Source organism: Mytilus galloprovincialis, chromosome 13 (assembly GCF_965363235.1).
Source record: "Mytilus galloprovincialis chromosome 13, xbMytGall1.hap1.1, whole genome shotgun sequence".
Lineage (NCBI taxonomy): Eukaryota > Metazoa > Mollusca > Bivalvia > Mytilida > Mytilidae > Mytilus > Mytilus galloprovincialis.
Genome location: NC_134850.1, coordinates 41,700,299 through 41,720,376, shown reverse-complemented (window position 1 = coordinate 41,720,376; position 20,078 = coordinate 41,700,299). Strand labels below are relative to the sequence as shown.

Genomic DNA, 20,078 nt, shown 5'->3' with positions numbered 1-20,078 from the left:
AATACAATTCTGTTACAAAATTATGGATGGTGGAGTATAATAAAAGTGTTGTCCAACCTTCTCATACATTTTTTCCTGGAATAGCCATAATTTAGAAATATTGAATAGGGAGAACTTAGGAGAATTTTTAATGATTCTAACTGTTTTGTACTTTACAAAAAGTAATTAATTTCTTATTTCTTTTTAATTTTTATAAGGCTACTTCGTTCAAGAAGCTGGAGACCTTGAAATAATTTCAATTATTTTTCTGTTGGTAAATGTTGACAGCCTTCAAACACATTTGAATTTTTATATGCTTATACCTAAATCTTAATTGTAGTACTTATACTGATTTACTAATGAACTTTACAGATTTCTCATTGGTGTCTTACATGAGTGAGTTAGAGGTTAACACAAATGTCAATCAGTTACCAAGTTGGGCCGTTGACTTACTGATGGAGGAATTAGGAATAGCAGGTTTCCAAAAAGATCCTCAGTGTGAATTGTCAAGCTATTCTGGAGCTCTATCCAATGGATGGGATTCAACAGGTAAAGTTTTACCATCACAAAAGTAAACTCTTGCTAAATCTAAGCATGGAGTTTAGAAATAGGCAACAAGAAATAATTTCAGCCACAAATGAATTATCTTTTGTCTAAAACATTGAAGACTTGAAAAGCAGCAGTTGCAGTAATAAGAGACCACATGTTTGAAAACAATAAATGAATTGACAGACTTCATGTTAATATTAAAAAAAATAACAAATCTAATGCATACTTTACTCAAGAGTAATAAAATAAAGTTTGGAGTAAAACTCAAAGAAATATCCAAATGCTTGTAACAGCATGTATATATTGAAGCAAAGATTGGTCTACTTGGAGTCATAATAATGTGTCCAGGTAGGATGATGGGCATGCCTGCGACCAGTTACCTTGTGAACTAGCACTTTAAAAATTTGTCTCAGCATTTCAATCTAGTTCAAAGAAGGGTTCCTATTCATATCACATTTATATGGGTCTTGCATCATGTACTATTTGCCACATGATGTTAATTATCAATTCAACATATTAATTTGTAAGTACATTTTCAACAAATTACTTTACAGCTTGTGGAGAACTTATAACACTACCACAGTTACCAGCCTACACACGGTGCAGGTTACCAAGTTACTGTACTGGTGCTCAGTGCTGTTCTAACATTGGTTATCTTGGGAGAAAGTTGGAAGCCTTTGTCTTGGTGGATCCCTGTAGTTACTCTGTTAGTATTGGACTGGAGAAAAGAAATTTCAATGTTACATTACTGGAATTTACACAAGGCAGTTGGCAGACGGTCACTTTAGGCAATCTGCTCAGACTACAGTAAGTTTTTTATTAATGATATACTTAATAAAAAACAAGTATTTTATTCAGTCGGGAATTGTAGACAATTTAAACAAAACTTGTTTTTTGAATGGATTTGTTTTTGCAGATGGAAACTATACCTCATCTTTTAGCACCAGAGAGACATTGATTTGTATAAAGTTAGACAAGTTTTTGTGTGCAAGTTTTTTTGTGAGTGTCACAAGATAAATGTAAAATAATTGAATGTTCATTGGCATTTGTACAAAGGCTTTATCAGGTGCTATCAACATAAAGTCTTCTGAATAAAGCTGTCTAGCATACTGTTTTTGGCATTGATAGCATGTGTCCCATGTGAGACATATCTGTGTTAACAGTTTGTGATTTCAACTACCAATTATCTGAACAGCTCTTGGAAAATTTTTATTTCACAAGATACCAAAAAATTGATAGAATCATTTCAGCTTTTCACTTTTGAACAGTCATGTCCTTTAAGAAAACATTTTTTTATTATTTTGTACATCATTCATATTATATCATTTTATATTCTAGGTACAAAGCAGAGGAGTTGACAGCCGAGAAAGTTTACTTGTTGTACATGACGATCAGTATATGTTTTGAAACTGTTGGAGATTGTCGTTATTCTTACACTGTATTTGATGGTGTAAAGATTCCTAAACAACCATGTGACTGGACTGGAGGATATGTTATTCCAGGTCTGTATATTCAGATATTCGTAATGTTATTTTTAACCATGCTAGTATTGTTGATGAGAAATTTTTACATATGTCTGATAATGAAAAATTTATATTTCTTTTTACAAATGAAAATATGGTATTTTATGCTGCCAAAATCTGCTGTGAAATTTTAATAAGCAAAAATGTATTTTATAATCATGATAGTTGACTTGTATTTGTAGTAAGAAAAATTGTTTTATAGTCTCTCATAACTCTTTATAGAGTGGCTCTTGTTGTTAACTTGTGTTTTAAAAAGCTGTATATTTTATATGTAACAAGTGGTGAGACTTTAATAAAGTATTCTAATATGACGTCCTTATTACGCTTTGTAAACAAAGCCGTGTTCTAATGAGCACAAAATATGTTTGACACATGCGCACAAACTTACTGTTTAAATTAACGTTATTTCCATCGTTATCCTTTAAAATATATACATTTAGGCAGCTAACATAAACTTTTATAATATATTTTTATGAAACAACATATATTTATCCTGCTCGTAGTTTTAAAACTTATTAAATATGAAATGCAATGCACAGACTCCTCGAGGAGGAAACGGGAACAGCCAAACATTTTTACGGTAATTTCGTACGCTTCGACCCATAAAAATACTGTATTTGTCCTATTAGAATCGAAATAATTTCTTCATGTCATACTCTATGCTCATTTTAACATGGGTAGGCATTATATTTGACCACATTTTACACCTCGCTAACGCTCAGTCTAAAATATCGACAAATATAATGCCTACCCATGTTAAAATGAGCATAGAGCATAACATGAAGGAATTATTTCTTAATTTGTCTTGTCTTGTCTGTAGAATGATGTGGAGAAAATTACACTTAACACATTACATGTTCATTTGTGACTTGCTTTTTTAAAACTGAATTCAAGCTTAAATATGTAAAGGAAACTGACTTTTAATATTCATTAAAATAATGCAAGAATTTTGATATAATGTACCTTTTTGACAACTCAATACTTGAAAGCCAGAAAAAAGTGCATTATCACTGTTCCATATCCCTCATGAAAAGTGCAATTAACAACTAAACCTCAGTTTTAAGTTGTCATTAATGGAAATTTAAGTTAAATATTTTTACCTCTAATTTTTAAAATGGTTAACATCAAACATATGCATTTGATTTGTTTTAAGGGTTCAATTTGAATTCCTACCTGACTGGACAAGGATATTCCACAAGTACACCACTGAACTCATTAGTATCCTCACAACTCTTGGAATACCTGGGAGTAGCCAGTTTACTGAAAACAACAGCTGATCAGTGTCAAATGTCAGATCCACTTTATGCGTCCCCAACTAACGGCTGGACAAAAGACGCAGGTAATTAAAGTAAACTGAAAAGAGTTTAATTATGTAGGTCAACAAAACATATTTCTTGCATTATGAAGTACCAAAGACTAAACTAGACACTTTTAAAGTTTTTAGAATTATAATTATCCATTTGCAGCTCACATAAACTGCAAAACACAAGACAATAAAAAAAATTAATGTCTACCGTCATTAAAATTTTGTGGTAGTTTTGCAGTGCGGAATACTTTTAATGTAATAAAATCTGTCTAGGTTAAGCTTTTGCAAACATTGCTTTGAATATAGAGACTATTCTGAATTATTCAATAGAACTTACAAAGAAAGTCAAAAAAACAAAATATTATAGTATGCCAAAATTTGGGTGTCGCATGAAAAATAAAAAAAGAAGTGATCAGAAAATGGCCCAGCATAGGCTAAAATAGTAATATTTGTTTAAAAAAAACAAACATGTAAGGTTTTGCAACTCACCATTAGCTAATTTTCACAGCTATTTCAAACTATTTACATTTTTATATTTCAGGTTGTACATCAGCAGTAGATCTACCAACTCTAGGAAGTAATAGTGTTTGTCACTTATATGATACCTGCACTGGTATATCATGTTGTCTACATTCTACTACTGTTGATAGAAACTTCAATGTCTTCCTCAAACTGGATCCCTGTACACAGAAACTTGACATTGGTATAGAAAAGTACCAGTTTGACTTTTCACTTTACACCTTTACATTTGAGACGACACAGTATTTCCATATTGACAGAGTTATTGAAATTGAGTGAGTACATTTGCTCTTTCTTTCAGTTATGGCAAAGTCAAATATATTTTTTTGTATGTAAAATTTATTTTAGATTATAATATGTTTTGATGTTCAAGTATCTAAAAAAATATAATAGTTAAATATGAGTTGTTTATTTTTGTGAAGACTTGTTATCTTAAGAGATTTTCATTTGAAATAAATGAAATTATGATAACCTTTGGTTTTAGGGTCACAAAGTTTCCAATTTATTTAGATATGTAAGAGACCAAGGAACCGGATTTTTTTTCACCTAATTTGGTCATTTTGAGATAACTTAAAAGTTGGTGCCCTTTTTCAAAAAAAGATTGTCAAAATCACATTACTGTAATACTGAGTAATCATACTCTAGCCTCAATGAACTTGTTTTACTGTTGCTTGCATTGCATTTACTTCATGAATTTTCCTACCATTTTCCGAAAATCGTTCAAGAGCAATTAAGGGAAGGCAAATTTAAAAATGAATGATTTTAATGACTCAAAACGATAAATTTCTCAGACATGTCTTGCGTTTCTTTCGATTTTGAAGACAAAAATTGAAACCGGATGTTTTGCAAAATTCTAAAACAAGCAATTCCGGACTCATTTCCAGGTTTAGTCTTGTTTAAATCAAATTCACAGGAAATCATCGGCCTTTTAATTTTTGACCTTTGATAGTGTCTGAATATGAATGATAATAGTTACTTCCTATATTTTTAGTGGTACAAGTGTGCCGCAAAACAGGGTCGCTTTTTCATGCCCTGCTGGTTAAAACAGGGTCCCTTTTTCATGTCCTGCTGGTTAGAACAGGGTCGCTTTTTCATGCCCTGCTGGTGAGAACAGGGTCTTTTTTTAAACAAAGTATTTGTCTAGAACAGGATCGCTTATTTAACTGTTTAAGATACAGGTCTCTGTCTCAAACAAGGTATACATTTTCTGAGCGTGTCTAGAACAGGGTATACATTTTCTGAACGCGTCTAGAACAGGGTATGTTTTTCAATATTTCTGTTTAGAACAGGGTATGTTTTTCAATGTTTTCTGGTTAGAACAGGGTATGATTTGGCAAGTGCTGTCGGCACAGTTATACCCGAAAGGATAGTCAGTAACCCCCCCCGGGCTGATTGATAGTAATATGAAGCTTAAATAGAATAAGTTATCAAGGATTTCTACACTCTTTCAATTGAAATGTATTGTTTTGAACATTTTATAAGACTTCTTCGCATATTTTTCAACTTTGATATAGGTTTATAATTATATTTGTTTGCATATTTTAAATCTTTAAATAATATTTCCTATCGAAGGTCGGTGGTTTTCTCCAGACACTCCGGCTTCCTCCACCAATAAAAACTGGCTGCTACGAAATAGCCCAAAAGCAGTGCTTAAAAGTGGCATTAAAACACCAAAAATCAAAAATCAAATTTAAATAATATTCATGTATATGTCATTTCTTTTTTTGCTTTGTGTTATTATTTCATATTTCTAAAGTTTGGATTTTATGTACATGATGCAATAAAAAAATCTTTTTCTTCTATGCTACATGAAAACAAAATAACAGGGTCTAGATGGGACAGAATAGAAAATAATGGCTGATAAAAACAAATATGAATACGAAACACTAGAAAAAGACTTGATGTTCTCTATTAATTTCTTAACAGGTACAAAATAACAGATTTGGTTGGTGAAATGGTCTACCTTGTGGATATGAAAGTTAAGATTTGCTTCAATGACCCTACACCATGTGACTTGCAAGATACAATAGTACTGAATACCAAATTACCAAAGATGGTGTGTCCATGGTTTAGAGGATATCCAAATCCAAGTATGCAACAATTATTGTATTGCATTATAAATTCATCTTTTAAAGATTGATCATTTAGAGTAGTGACAATAGCTTGATAATAAAATTGAGAATGGAAATGGGGAATGTGCCAAAGAGACAACAACCCGACCATAGAAAAAAACAACAGCAGAAGGTCACTAACAGGTCATAAATGTAGCGAGAAATTCCCGCACCCGGAGGCGTCCTTCAACTGGCCCCTAAACAAATATATACTAGTTCAGTGATAATGAACGCCATACTAATTTCCAAATTGTACACAAGAAACTAAAATTAAAATAATACAAGACTAACAAAGGCCAGAGGCTCCTGACTTGGGACAGGCGCAAAAATGCGGCGGTGTTAAACATGTTTGTGAGATCGATAGTATTTATAATATCAGAAAAAGTATTTCAAGGACATTGCAGAAGAAGATTTAATACAAATGTATCTTCATCTTTCAGGTTGGTCTCTTAATCAGTGGTATTTGGACAATTCTTTGACACCAGGGTCTAACTTGGATTCCTCTGCGGTGTCTTCCTTAATGGAGGCATCACAGATAGGAGAATATTTACTCAGTCCTATGGTATCTAGAGATGACCCCTTTGGTACATATGCAGCAGCCTATCTTGGTTGGAGTTCAGGTATGTGTTTAAAAAAAAATTGTACCACTTTAAAAAAAATTAGACTGACTAAGTTGGTGATGTTAAGAACTACACTAATTGGGAAGTGTTTAAGAGGAATATTAGAGGAAAAATAAAGGGATATTGTGTATCCTTGTGGGTTTGGGCTGTAAGAAGATTATAGGACAACCTACTAGAATTTTATATATCACAGAATTAATAAGAGTCTGCAAAATGTGTCTTCGTATCCTAAGTGCATTGATTTGGTGGATTATTGGAGTTAGTTAAAAGAAGAAAAAGAAAAAAAAAAACAGACCTGATTGTTAGGTTTGGAAAGTGAGTGAATAATATATCATGAGAATAATTGAAAAAAAAACCTGATCCAAAAAGAGACTACAGTGAGAGGTTGTTATATCTACTGATGCCTTTATTTAGAAATAAGGACATGTGATATTTCACATCCAATCACCTATCTATCAATGTTAACATACAAAATTACCTTTCAGAGTGTACTGAGGCCCCTGTAACTCTCCTTCAAATGGACCAGTCTGTAATATCCTGTAATCTAGAGAGCACCTGTCGGGGATTGAGTTGTGCATTAGACGTACCCTTCATCGGTAAAACATTTGAATTCTATATGAGACTAGAGCAGTGCGACTACATGTTGAAAGTTGGAATTGAACGTCAGCAATACCAAAGAACACTCAAAGGATATCAATGGGGAGAATGGACAGATGTTGATCTAAATGGAATTTTTAAAATGAGGTGATTTTATAATTTTTAAAGTTATATACCATTCATTTTAAGGATTTGTTTAACTGAGGCAATTTAAAACAATGAATTATATTTAGTGGTTTGAGGAAAAATTACAAACGATAAAAATTAGTACTTTGTTGACCCCTTTAGTTTGTGGTAAATATTAACCATGACAATTAGTACCTGATGGATGATAATGGTTCCACAGTAATATCCATCAAACTATGACAATTATACATGAAAGATTTAGAATGTGATAATTATGTTGCTTTAACATGGTACAAGCTTCCTTTGTTTGTTTTTTTCATTGCATGTAAAATTGATAAGCCATTGTAAGGGGGTCTCATTGGGGGGTTCTGATCCCGGATCCCGCTTACTGTTTTGTCAGATTCCTGTATTCCGCTTATACTATGTACATAAGCAAATCTCATTTTTTTGTAATTTCCCGTGTCCCGTTAGACTTCATTTCCTGTTTTCACGGCACAATAATTTGACTTTCAGGTGTCACGCTTACAAAAAATCGGCAATCCCGTGTCACGCTTAGACCCCAATGAGACCCACTTGTAATCATTTATATAAAAAAAAAAAAATGAAAAAAAAACAAAAAAAAAACGTCTACAGTTGTGTATAATATGCATCTCCTCTATCAACTATATGTCTTGGGTGAAAAAATTGTGTATAATACGCAACCAAATCTTTTGTTTTGTTTCTATCTATTTGGATCTATGAAGATGGCTTTTTGGAAGGCATTACTTTCAGGCTTTGTTTTATAAATAGATGAATTATTTTTCCAGTTTTGTTCTCCATGACTTGTATGCTGAGCCTGCATTCCTGATTTCTATGAAGCTGAGTTTATGTTGGGAAGCTAACCAGCCATGTGGAACTGTTTACAATATCTTTGATAAAGTCAGACTACCAAAGAAAGTGTGTGACTGGGACAAAAAGTTCCTACAAAATGGTAGGTATTCAGAATATTGTTAGGAAAGAAAAGAGAATGAAAAGTCTTTATGTCAGTCTCATAAATTCCTCCTATCAGCTGAAATGGATTCAATGAGACTGACAAAAAAGGTATAAGTAATTGATATCTGTCTGTTCATCACTAATGTTTTTAACACAAAATTTCCCATCAAAGAAATGGGACCACACTTTGCATTTTGAAATAATTTACTTAATCAAATAATGGAAGCTCATTGGCCTAAAAATGTGGTTGCAGAAATAATATTAAAGGACAAGGGAGAAAAGGAGAAAAAGTTGAGTATTAGATAACTGAAAACACAGGTATAATTAGGCCAAATAAAAATATATGTGTGGTTCCAGAACCCGACCGACCCTAGTTAAAACCCCCCGACCCTAGAACTTTTTTTTCATTTCTTAAAAATAAATTTTCAAACGATCAAATTTTGAGGATTGTGAATTAAAATAATTAAATTCATAGATTTCTGTCATCTGAATTTCCATCACAAGTATCTGTTATGGCTAAAATGCAAGAATTCATAACAGAATGCAACAAAATTAACTAAAAACGTATCATGGCTGTTTATTTTACAACCACACACATGTAAAAATGTTGGACTTCCGGTTGGGGTGTGTATAATAAGGGAAACAATTTCGGTAAACACACGATTCTTTTCCGGATTTTGACATTAAAAAAAAAAAAAAAAAAAAAAAAAATATTGCTGACCTACCGACCCTATTTTTTAAAAGTATGTAACTGGAACCACACATATATTTTTATTTGGCCTTAATATAAGCCTGGTGACAGTTTCTTTAATTGACTTTTAAATAGAATTCCATTTTCTTTTCAGACTTTTCACTGACTCAGTATAAGACTGACAATAGTATTTCTACTCTGGATGATCATCATGTGTCAGATATTCTACGCTTGACTGGTATTTCACAATACATGAAGAGGAACCCATGTAGTAGGACTGCAACTCCTTACACTGGGGCTGATGCAAACAACTGGAAAAATGGTGAGTGATATTTTTAATTGGATAAATGGTGAAAACTGGAGAACATTTTTAGCAATTTTGAAAAGAAATATCAAAAGACAACATTTTAAAACAGGACAAAGGCTAAAAAATTAATGTAATAAAATTAATATATGGTTTCAATTGTCAGTAATACAATATTTACTTGTATTAGAATTAAAATGATATTTGTACTGATCTTGGATGAATATTTATTGTAATGATAGAAGCAATACATTTTTATGGTATGCAGCCATTGCAAAATTTTACAAATTTTTATTTGTTAACAAAACCAATAAATGTTAATGTGACAACAAAAAGTTCAACCATAAAACACATCCTAAATTGACCTTATAGCATACAGATGATTGTCAAGCAACTACATAAAGGGGCAAGCTCTAAACAATATGACACAAGCAAATTCTTTTTTTTTTTAGATTGTGCTGATCCTATTAGTTCTTTATCAAATTTGGGTAGCGATACCACATGTCACATTGACTCATCATGTACAGCTGTTGATTGTTGTGTGGATTCTACAAGCCTCGGACTGACCTTCAATGGATATGTTAGACTGGATCCTTGTAACTACAAAATATATATAGGACTGGAGGGTATTGATTTAGACTATACACTCATTGACTTTAGCTTTGGTACAGTGCAACATTATGCCATGAATGAAGTTTTTAATCTAGAGTAAGTATTGGAAGTAAAAGTCTGTCACTTTTTGTTCTCATTTTGTCAAATATAGGGAGCAGTTTTGAGAAAATCATCTGAAAAAACAAAAAGAGCATGCTTCATTCAAATCGGAATTTTTTAGGAATCTGCATTTCAGCCTTTGGGAATGATTATGAGTTTATCTTTAGATTAATCCTGCTAAGTGAGTCATTTACTAAAGCTTTGGGGATTTTTCATAATAGATGAAACAATCATTGTTGATGTCATAGTTGCATATCATTTTTCTCTGGTCTTGCCCTCATAAAAAATATGAATACAATTATTATTCTCAGATTCAGAATTAAACCAATCAAAATACTGGATTTGGTTTTTAAGCACAAATTTTGTACTCCAATTACTGGTTTAGGTTTTATGACCAAGAGTCTGTATGTACACCCAATCCATATCTTATTTATTTGTAATTTCAGTTTTGTGGTAGATGATCTAACAGCAGATAAAGTATATGTTGTTTCTATGAATATATCAGTCTGTCTAGAATCAGGAGGGGCGTGTGAAGTGTTTACCGGTGTATTCCAGGATCACAGGTTACCAAAAACAGAATGTGATTATGATTCACAGTTTGTCATTCCTGGTAAGTAAATTTGATCAATCCTTAAGGTGTGTTTACACAATATTATTTTCCAATGATTTTTTTGTCTATGATGTGGTATCAACAAAAATCCAACCATGTGAAAACTAGAATCGTATGTCATTTGGTTAACCATTGGAAAATCCTATCATGGGAACAGAATCCTGTACAATTAACCTTAACATATACTGTCAGTACAAAATGATTTGCATTTATTATACCCCATGCAATGAAACGCAACGAAGTTGCAGAGGGTATAATGTTTTTGACCCGTCCGTCCGTCTGTCCGTCCGTCAGTCCTGTTTCTTGTCATCGCAACTCCTCTGAAACCACACAACAGAATTTCATGAAACCTTTTTAAATAATAAGGACATACCATATAGATGTGCAAAGCGACAGGAAATTAAGATTCAATTTTTTTTTTTAGGAGTTACGCTCCTTTGAACTTATTTACTTCAATATACTACTGCAACAGTTTGTCATCGCAACTTCTCTGAAACCAGACAACAGAATTTCATGAAACCTTTTTAGATAATAAGGACATACTATATAGATGTGCATATCGACAGGAAATAACAATTCAATTTTTTTTCTAGGAGTTACACCCTTTTGAACTTATTTGCTTCATTATACTACTGCAACAGTTTGTCATTGCAAATCCTCTGAAACCACACAACAGAATTTCATGAAACATTTTTAGATAAGCAGGACATACTATGCAGATGTGCATATCGACAGGAAATTACGATTCAATTTTTTTTCTAGGAGTTATGCCCCTTTGAACTTATTTGCTTCAATATACTACTGCAACAGTTTGTCATCGCAACTCCTCTGAAACCACACAACAGAATTTCATGAAACTTTGTAGATAATTAGGACATACTATGTAGATGTGCATATCGACAGGAAATTATGATTCAATTTTTTTTTCTTACTGTTATTTTATTTCTCCAGTGACAATGTGGGGATGTGAGGTATGTGAGCGCACTCACGAAGGTTCTTTAATTTGCCAAAAGTACAATGTGTTAAAAATAGATTCACAGTTTGCATCCACAAATTTTTTTTATTCATGGATATTTTTCATACACTTTTTATAATCCTACAAAGAAAACTTGAAGAAATAATGTTTTCCTTTTAAGAATTTTGTTTGCAAGGTACACAACAGATGCTTAAAATCTATATTTGTTTTTAGGATTCAGCCTGAATGATTACTTAGATGAGAAGAGTGTACCCACTAACAGTGTACCCCTGGATGTCCACACTATTGCTCAATTGCTGCACGATACAGCTCTCGCACCTTACATGATGGATGATGCTTGTGATCAGACTGTCATACCATACTATCCCAATGATAAAGGATGGAACAGAGGTAAGAATACAGTCTGGTTATCACATGATTGTCATGTGACTAAACTATACTATCTTATATGATTGAACTGATAGAATGTAATACCCTAATATCACACTGTCACTGTAAAGGATAACAGTAAACTGCATAATATAACTTTGTGCTATAGTTTTTGGGATACGATTGCTTTCAAGCAATCTGTAGACTTATACCATTGGCTCAGGGCCATGCCCTCACGTCAACCTTTTTATTCTAAACATAAGGAACATCTCAGCTTCTTATGATTGTCTTGCTTTAAAAGGTAAAAACAAACAAAGGGATTGAACTTAAACAACTTTCCTATAATGTTCTTTTCATAATCTTCATGTTTGATATTTCCCATGATTTATATGTGTGTTTTTAACAACACGGAAAATCAGAATTAAGCAGTATTTATATTTAGTGTGTTTATAAATTTAGAAACACGTCAGAGGGAATTCCTCAGTTTTGATCAAAATGCGAGAGTTCTCTGAATTCCGATAAATCTATTTCTGTCATATAAGAACTGAAGTGGAGTTTTTTTTATATGTCACCATTATGAAACTGATATTTGATATTGTATTTCCATAAAGAAATAGAGAACCATCTAGGTCTTTAATTAACATTTAATATACGTTCTTGCTCCAGGGTTTGGTTAGGTAATTATGCGCATGCGTATAGCTTTCTTGACTTTAAGGGGTATTAGATTGAATGGTTGCTCTGGATTCCCCACTCAATTGATTAATTTAAAACTCATGGGATCCTTTCTATGTATGGCTATTGAGGGTTATTGTTGTTGCATAATTTTAAATCATATGCATCATTTAAATTAAAATAAATGTAGTCAACATCGTAAAGGTGCAACTACAACACCCCTTCAGGCGAAATGGAGTCTTCCATATTATCGTTTCGAGTTGTCTCCCTACCGGAAGCAGCTTCCATGAATTCTGAATCAAAATACTACAACATGTCGAGAAAAATTAACTCGTTCTGTCGATAAACGTTGTATTATATTAAAACGATCGCAATTTAAACCGAGGAATGTGTATGGAAAAGAGTCATGATCACTGACCCAAAGGAAATTAAATATTTAAAGAGTTAGGAAAGGGGTTCCTCCTAGAATAAACGTAGGAAAATAGGTGATAAGATATGAAGTGAAATACCTTTTCTCACTCTGAGTCTCAGTGACTGCTGTGGAAAGTAAACTTGGAATTGATAGTACAAAAATAAAACACAATAGGCCTAAGTTCATTGTTCATACACTTTTATGCGGGATTGGCTATTTTGTAACTATTCAGATTACGTAAATTACATTTTACATGTGCAGTTGAATTAGTTTTGAAAATAATATTATCCAGCTACATGTATACATGTGTCAATGAAAACAATGGCAATCGTATCCCTCAGAGCAATCTGCTGTTTGATTTAAAGATGAGCTGAAATGAAGTTGATATTGTAATTTGCCTGGAAAAGTTGTGTATTGTTAAAACTAGAAAATTGACGTGGAAAAGAAAGCTAGTAAGGTATTAATTAATAAAGTGAAATAGTGAAGAATTAAAATTATAAATTGTAATATATGAATAAAAGTGAATTGAAACTTGACAAATTTTGTAATTTAAAATGCTTGAAATTGAACAACAGTTTTCGACAAACATATTTTTTGGATGTAGTGTTTGCTATGACCGTAACAATTAGGATAAATGTAAGATCATTCAACATGTTTTTTTATTAATCATTTTCAGAGGCCAAAAGTATACAAGATGACATTTTTGATGTTTACATTAGTCAGTTTTAAATAAATTTTATTCTATATTTTTCTGTCTTCAGCTTGTGAAGATTATGTAGAATTACCAGTGTTGCAATCTGGTACCATCTGTCATTTGTACAGCTCTTGTACTGGTATAACCTGTTGTAGCAGCTTCCCAAGGATCGATAGGAATGTTAACACACAGTTAAAACTGGATCCCTGTAACCGTAAGATGATCATTGGCATTGAGAAGCTTGAAATTACTATCAGTTTGTTTGGATATACTTATGGTGAAGTCAAAAAAGTAAAATTACATGGAGTTATTGGTCTGGAGTAAGTACTAGTAGTTAAAGAATAATTGAAAATAGGCTGCTAAACCCAGGCTAGGTATAATTTTACATATATCATCTGAAGTCAGTCAATTTTAAAATATACAATTAAGTTTTGATTGACTTATAAGCTGGTACTTAGATATAAAACACTTTGGCTTGAAGCTAAGGCAGTCTGTTTAAGTTGAAGAAAATTGATAGTTCACTGACATGATTGACATCATAGTAAAAGTCATGAATTTAAAAAGATATGTAAAGACCTTAGAAGTAAAATGTAAGACTATATTAGGTTTTTAGTGATCCAAACAGCATAAAGAACATTTGTTTCAAATGAGTAAAGGTTTCAAAATTATTTTTTTTCAGATTCAGAATTGAAAATCTTGAAGCAGAAAGGAAGTTTATGGTAGACCTAGAGATGAGTATTTGTATGGAGACAAATGGAACATGTGAAATAACTATCCCTGTCTTGATAAGTACAGCCCTACCAAAGGCACCATGTGAATGGAAGAATGATTATGTTCAAGCAGGTAAATAACTGTCCCTGTCCTGATAAGTACAGCCCTACCAAAGGCACCATGTGAATGGAAGAATGATTATGTCCAAGCAGGTAAATAACTATCCCTGTCTTGATAAGTACAGCCCTACCAAAGGCACCATGTGAATGGAAGAATGATTATGTTCAAGCAGGTAAATAACTATCCTTGTCCTGATAAGTACAGCCCTACCAAAGGCACCATGTGAATGGAAGAATGATTATGTCCAAGCAGGTAAATAACTGTCCCTGTCCTGATAAGTACAGCCCTACCAAAGGCACCATGTGAATGGAAGAATGATTATGTTCAAGCAGGTAAATAACTGTCCCTGTCCTGATAAGTACAGCCCTACCAAAGGCACCATGTGAATGGAAGAATGATTACGTTCAAGCAGGTAAATAACTGTCCTTGTCCTGATAAGTACAGCCCTACCAAAGGCACCATGTGAATGGAAGAATGATTATGTTCAAGCAGGTAAATAACTGTCCCTGTCCTGATAAGTACAGCCCTACCAAAGGCACCATGTGAATGGAAGAATGATTACGTTCAAGCAGGTAAATAACTGTCCCTGTCCTGATAAGTACAGCCCTACCAAAGGCACCATGTGAATGGAAGAATGATTATGTCCAAGCAGGTAAATAACTATCCCTGTCCTGATAAGTACAGCCCTACCAAAGGCACCATGTGAATGGAAGAATGATTACGTTCAAGCAGGTAAATAACTGTCCTTGTCCTGATAAGTACAGCCCTACCAAAGGCACCATGTGAATGGAAGAATGATTATGTCCAAGCAGGTAAATAACTGTCCCTGTCCTGATAAGTACAGCCCTACCAAAGGCACCATGTGAATGGAAGAATGATTATGTCCAAGCAGGTAAATAACTGTCCTTGTCCTGATAAGTACAGCCCTACCAAAGGCACCATGTGAATGGAAGAATGATTATGTTCAAGCAGGTAAATAACTGTCCTTGTCCTGATAAGTACAGCCCTACCAAAGGCACCATGTGAATGGAAGAATGATTATGTCCAAGCAGGTAAATAACTGTCCTTGTCCTGATAAGTACAGCCCTACCAAAGGCACCATGTGAATGGAAGAATGATTATGTTCAAGCAGGTAAATAATTGTCCTTGTCCTGATAAGTACAGCCCTACCAAAGGCACCATGTGAATGGAAGAATGATTACGTTCAAGCAGGTAAATAACTGTCCTTGTCCTGATAAGTACAGCCCTACCAAAGGCACCATGTGAATGGAAGAATGATTATGTCCAAGCAGGTAAATAACTGTCCCTGTCCTGATAAGTACAGCCCTACCAAAGGCACCATGTGAATGGAAGAATGATTATGTCCAAGCAGGTAAATAACTGTCCTTGTCCTGATAAGTACAGCCCTACGAAAGGCACCATGTGAATGGAAGAATGATTATGTTCAAGCAGGTAAATAACTGTCCTTGTCCTGATAAGTACAGCCCTACCAAAGGCACCATGTGAATGGAAGAATGATTATGTCCAAGCAGGTAAATAACTGTCCTTGTCCTGATAAGTACAGCCCTACCAAAGGCACCATGTGAATGGAAGAATGATTATGTTCAAGCAGGTAAATAATTGTCCTTGTCCTGATAAGTACAGCCCTACCAAAGGCACCATGTGAATGGAAGAATGATTATGTTCAAGCAGGTAAATAACTGTCCTTGTCCTGATAAGTACAGCTCTACCAAAGGCACCATGTGAATGGAAGAATGATTATGTCCAAGCAGGTAAATAACTGTCCCTGTCCTGATAAGTACAGCCCTACCAAAGGCACCATGTGAATGGAAGAATGATTATGTTCAAGCAGGTAAATAACTGTTCCTGTCCTGATAAGTACAGCCCTACCAAAGGCACCATGTGAATGGAAGAATGATTACGTTCAAGCAGGTAAATAACTGTCCTTGTCTTGATAAGTACAGCCCTTCCAAAGGCACCATGTGAATGGAAGAATGATTACGTTCAAGCAGGTAAATAACTATCCCTGTCTTGATAAGTACAGCCCTACCAAAGGCACCATGTGAATGGAAGAATGATTACGTTCAAGCAGGTAAATAACTGTCCCTGTCCTGATAAGTACAGCCCTACCAAAAGCACCATGTGAATGGAAGAATGATTATGTTCAAGCAGGTATTTAGACATCAGGATGATTTAACTTAGAATGTAAAAACGCAAATGATAACAATTTCAGCTAAATGTCAAAGATTTTGAAAGCAAACAATGTCAAATGTTTTAGTGCATGAAAACCGAAAGGTCTTAAGCACAATAACCAATTCTAATATGACGTGCTTCTTAAGCTTTGTAAAGAAACCATACTTTATTATCCAATAAAATTAGTTTGCACATGCGTATATTGACTACGGCAGAAAAATGAATTTTGTCAAATTGATATGCATTTAATGTATTTCCTTAAATTAAACCACTTTCAAACACTAAAATGATACACATTTTGTTCCTTATACTTTTACAATGACAACAATGTGTTACAATTCGTAATTGACATATTTGACCTAGATACCGCATCGTTCATGTTGGCTGTTCTAACTTCAAAACCCCTCCCTCTGAAAAACATGTTTCATCTCTCCTTTTAAAAATGCATGTCATTGTATAGAATAATTTCATTGAAACATATGTTCCGATGATAAAATATAAAATCAAGTATAGGTTATTATTACTGTTGTACTGAAATGACAAAATTGTTTCATATATTTCTGATAAAATGGATTGACCCTAGCAGGGAATCGAACCCCATTCTCCTATAAAAAAAAAATAGGCGTAATTACCAATATACCACCAAGGTTTCCAATCCATTTTACAAATGCAACAAGATTGTCACCCAGTATTAATTTTAATCATCATGTAATACAGCATTTGAAATCGTCAGATGCACAAAGGCGTGCCCTTTGATCAACTTTACAAGTAGCTGCGGAACCGTAGCTCTTAGGTCCTTATGTTATTTTTTGACTATTTGCGGATGGTCCGCAAATAGTCAAAAAATAACATAAGGACCTAAGAGCTACGGTTCCGCAGCTACTTTACAAGGTGTAGCCACCGCAAGTATAAATGGATCTCTGTCAAAGGGCCCCTCCTTCCAAGTCTCAAATGTCAGCACAACTTTATCAAGGAATCCTCTATCAAATATAAATATATTTACCAATGCTACACTATTAACCGGCGAAATATTTACGATTAATTTAGTAAAATAAAGACCTACCCGATTCTCCTTGTGCGTCCACCGCCATTGACAACTGGCTTGAAAATGTGCGTGTCAGAAATTGACCTCAAAGGAAAAGACTGTTGTAATATAAATTTTCTGTTATATTGTGACTCAAATATTGTTTTAGTTAGGCTGATAAATTAATTTGTTAATTTCTGTTTCAATTTTGAATTTTAGAAACCTACAACTTTGCGAAATTAAACTGGTTTGAACTAGTTGGATAAAAATCGACAGCGAGGTTGATGGAAGAGCCTACACGAAGATCGTACACTTATACACAGCGAACATAGAAATTACCGTAATTGTCCTAATCAGAATCGAAATAATTGATGCCAGCTATACTTTATTTTAGTTTTAACATGGGTAGGCATTATATTCGTGTTATTTTAGCCCTCGCTATCGCTCTGGCAAAAATAATCACGAATATAATGCCTACCCATGTTAAAACTACAATAAAGTATAGCTGGCATCAATTATTTCTTAATTCAAAAATATTACAAAAGAGATTTTATTGAATAAACAAACTTTTATATTATTTTCATCTTTTTATCTTTAATAAACTTTAATGATGATTAAATACATGGTTTATAAGTTCCCTATCGATGCCTTTTTTTTTGTGGGGGGAGGGGGATCCCTAAAACAGGGATGTGAATGGAAGAATTACACTAATGCATGCTATTCACAGCCGAATATGATAGCTAGTTAATTAACTACTCAACCCAATGAAATGTTTTAGGGATCCAAATGTTTTGAAGTCTTTATGTGCAATAAGCCTACCAAGGGAGTTATAATATTTTTAAGTGACTTGTAATATTTATAATTCTTAGTGTTACAGTCAACAGAAAAATAATACAAAGATTGACAAAACAGAACAATTAAATAGCAAATTTAATTCTTTAATTGGTGTTTGGTGGTGGAAATTTCTTGTAACTGAATTTTCAAATAAAGCCTTTTTTTGTTTTAGATTTTTCATTTCTTGGATTCCTAAATGAGAAAGGTATAGGTGTGAATGATAATCTGGATACCAATCAACTGTCTGCCTTGATAGAGAGGTTAGTTATTGGAGATTTTTTGATGGACACACAATGTAGTAGTTCTGCGTCTCCTTACAGTGGACATTCAAATGGATGGACTAATTGTAAGTTATTTTGTTAATATTTTTGCAATTGATAATAAACTTAACCTGACCCATATTAAGTACATATTGGGTACATCAAATAAAAAAGTTTAAATGTTTTATTGATACTGAAATCAATGTGCATTTCAATTTAGCAGATTAAGAAAAGGTTTGGATTACTTTGCTCAACTGATAATCTTTAATTTTTGACAAGACAGATGGAATCAGAGACCTGTATATGTTTTGTATTGAGGTAAAGTTTGCATTCATGCAAACAAACCCCTTTTGAGACTTGTTTGATAGTTTCTAGATCTTATCACTATTTTTGAGAGCAAAAATGCATAGTGCAATATTCAGGACATTCTTTACATCCTATCCATGTATATTTCAAGAAATTTATCAATGAAATATATATAGAGTACTTAGATAATAAAGTTACAAAATGATTTGTTTATGTATAACCAATCTTATCAAGAAAATTACATAATTTGCGCATGGTGTGTGAATCTTTCTTGTTCCAAAAATGTCAATACTGTCACTTTTAAAGTAATAATTGGGAGTAATCTTCCTTTAATTTGTTTATTATTGTAGTTAAACCAATAACAATTATGGTCAAAGGAAGATTCTTCAACTCATGGTATTTTCTTCCAATGCTTAATACAGAGCAATGTTTAATTTTTAGTTCGGAATACAAATTGAATGCAAACTTTACAGTTAGTGCTCACAAGCACTTTGATTTTTCATAATTGAACAAGTGTGGACACAGATTAGTGTGGATAGTAATTGATAACTTTGTGTTAGTATGTTTGACAGTACTATCTCCACTGAATTTATGTATTGGTTGTTCATAATGAAATTCTGTAAGAAAAATTGAATACAAGGCATACCTATTTTATTTTTTTATTGCCTTAAATCATGACATACAAAGATGGTTAAAGGCAATAAATGAAATTCGGATGTTAAGAAAACCTATAAATCTCCCATGAGCTGTAATCAGTAATTATAACTCCTCATTTTGATCTATTAACAACTTTTTTGTTCATAATAAGAAAATCAAGGAGAATCAGTTCGATTAATTAGATAATCATATATTCATAATCATATACATTTCAGAGGCTAATTTTGTCTTT

The 20,078-nt window shown here is 33.2% G+C and overlaps 2 protein-coding genes across 2 annotated transcripts in view; both read left to right on the top strand.

Moving 5' to 3' along the window:
• The first annotated feature begins 356 nt into the window (after window positions 1-356).
• On the top strand, window positions 357-15,002 carry LOC143056921 (uncharacterized). The gene is made up of 15 exons (XM_076230111.1): window positions 357-528; window positions 1,083-1,335; window positions 1,867-2,030; window positions 3,205-3,390; window positions 3,899-4,151; window positions 5,803-5,966; window positions 6,428-6,607; window positions 7,093-7,351; window positions 8,137-8,300; window positions 9,148-9,315; window positions 9,750-10,005; window positions 10,455-10,618; window positions 11,808-11,984; window positions 13,809-14,061; window positions 14,421-15,002. The coding sequence occupies exons 1-15, from the start codon at window positions 372-374 to the stop codon at window positions 14,590-14,592; spliced, it is 2,970 nt and encodes a 989-aa protein (XP_076086226.1). The 5' UTR covers window positions 357-371; the 3' UTR covers window positions 14,593-15,002.
• A 924-nt stretch (window positions 15,003-15,926) lies between these two features.
• The window catches only part of LOC143057536 (uncharacterized), a 40,270-nt gene continuing 36,118 nt past the window's right edge, over window positions 15,927-20,078 (top strand). Inside the window, exons 1-3 of the mRNA XM_076230847.1 lie at window positions 15,927-15,994; window positions 16,292-16,344; window positions 18,796-18,969. Coding sequence (XP_076086962.1) covers window positions 15,927-15,994; window positions 16,292-16,344; window positions 18,796-18,969 — 295 coding nt within the window. The remainder of the gene's footprint in view (window positions 15,995-16,291; window positions 16,345-18,795; window positions 18,970-20,078) is intronic.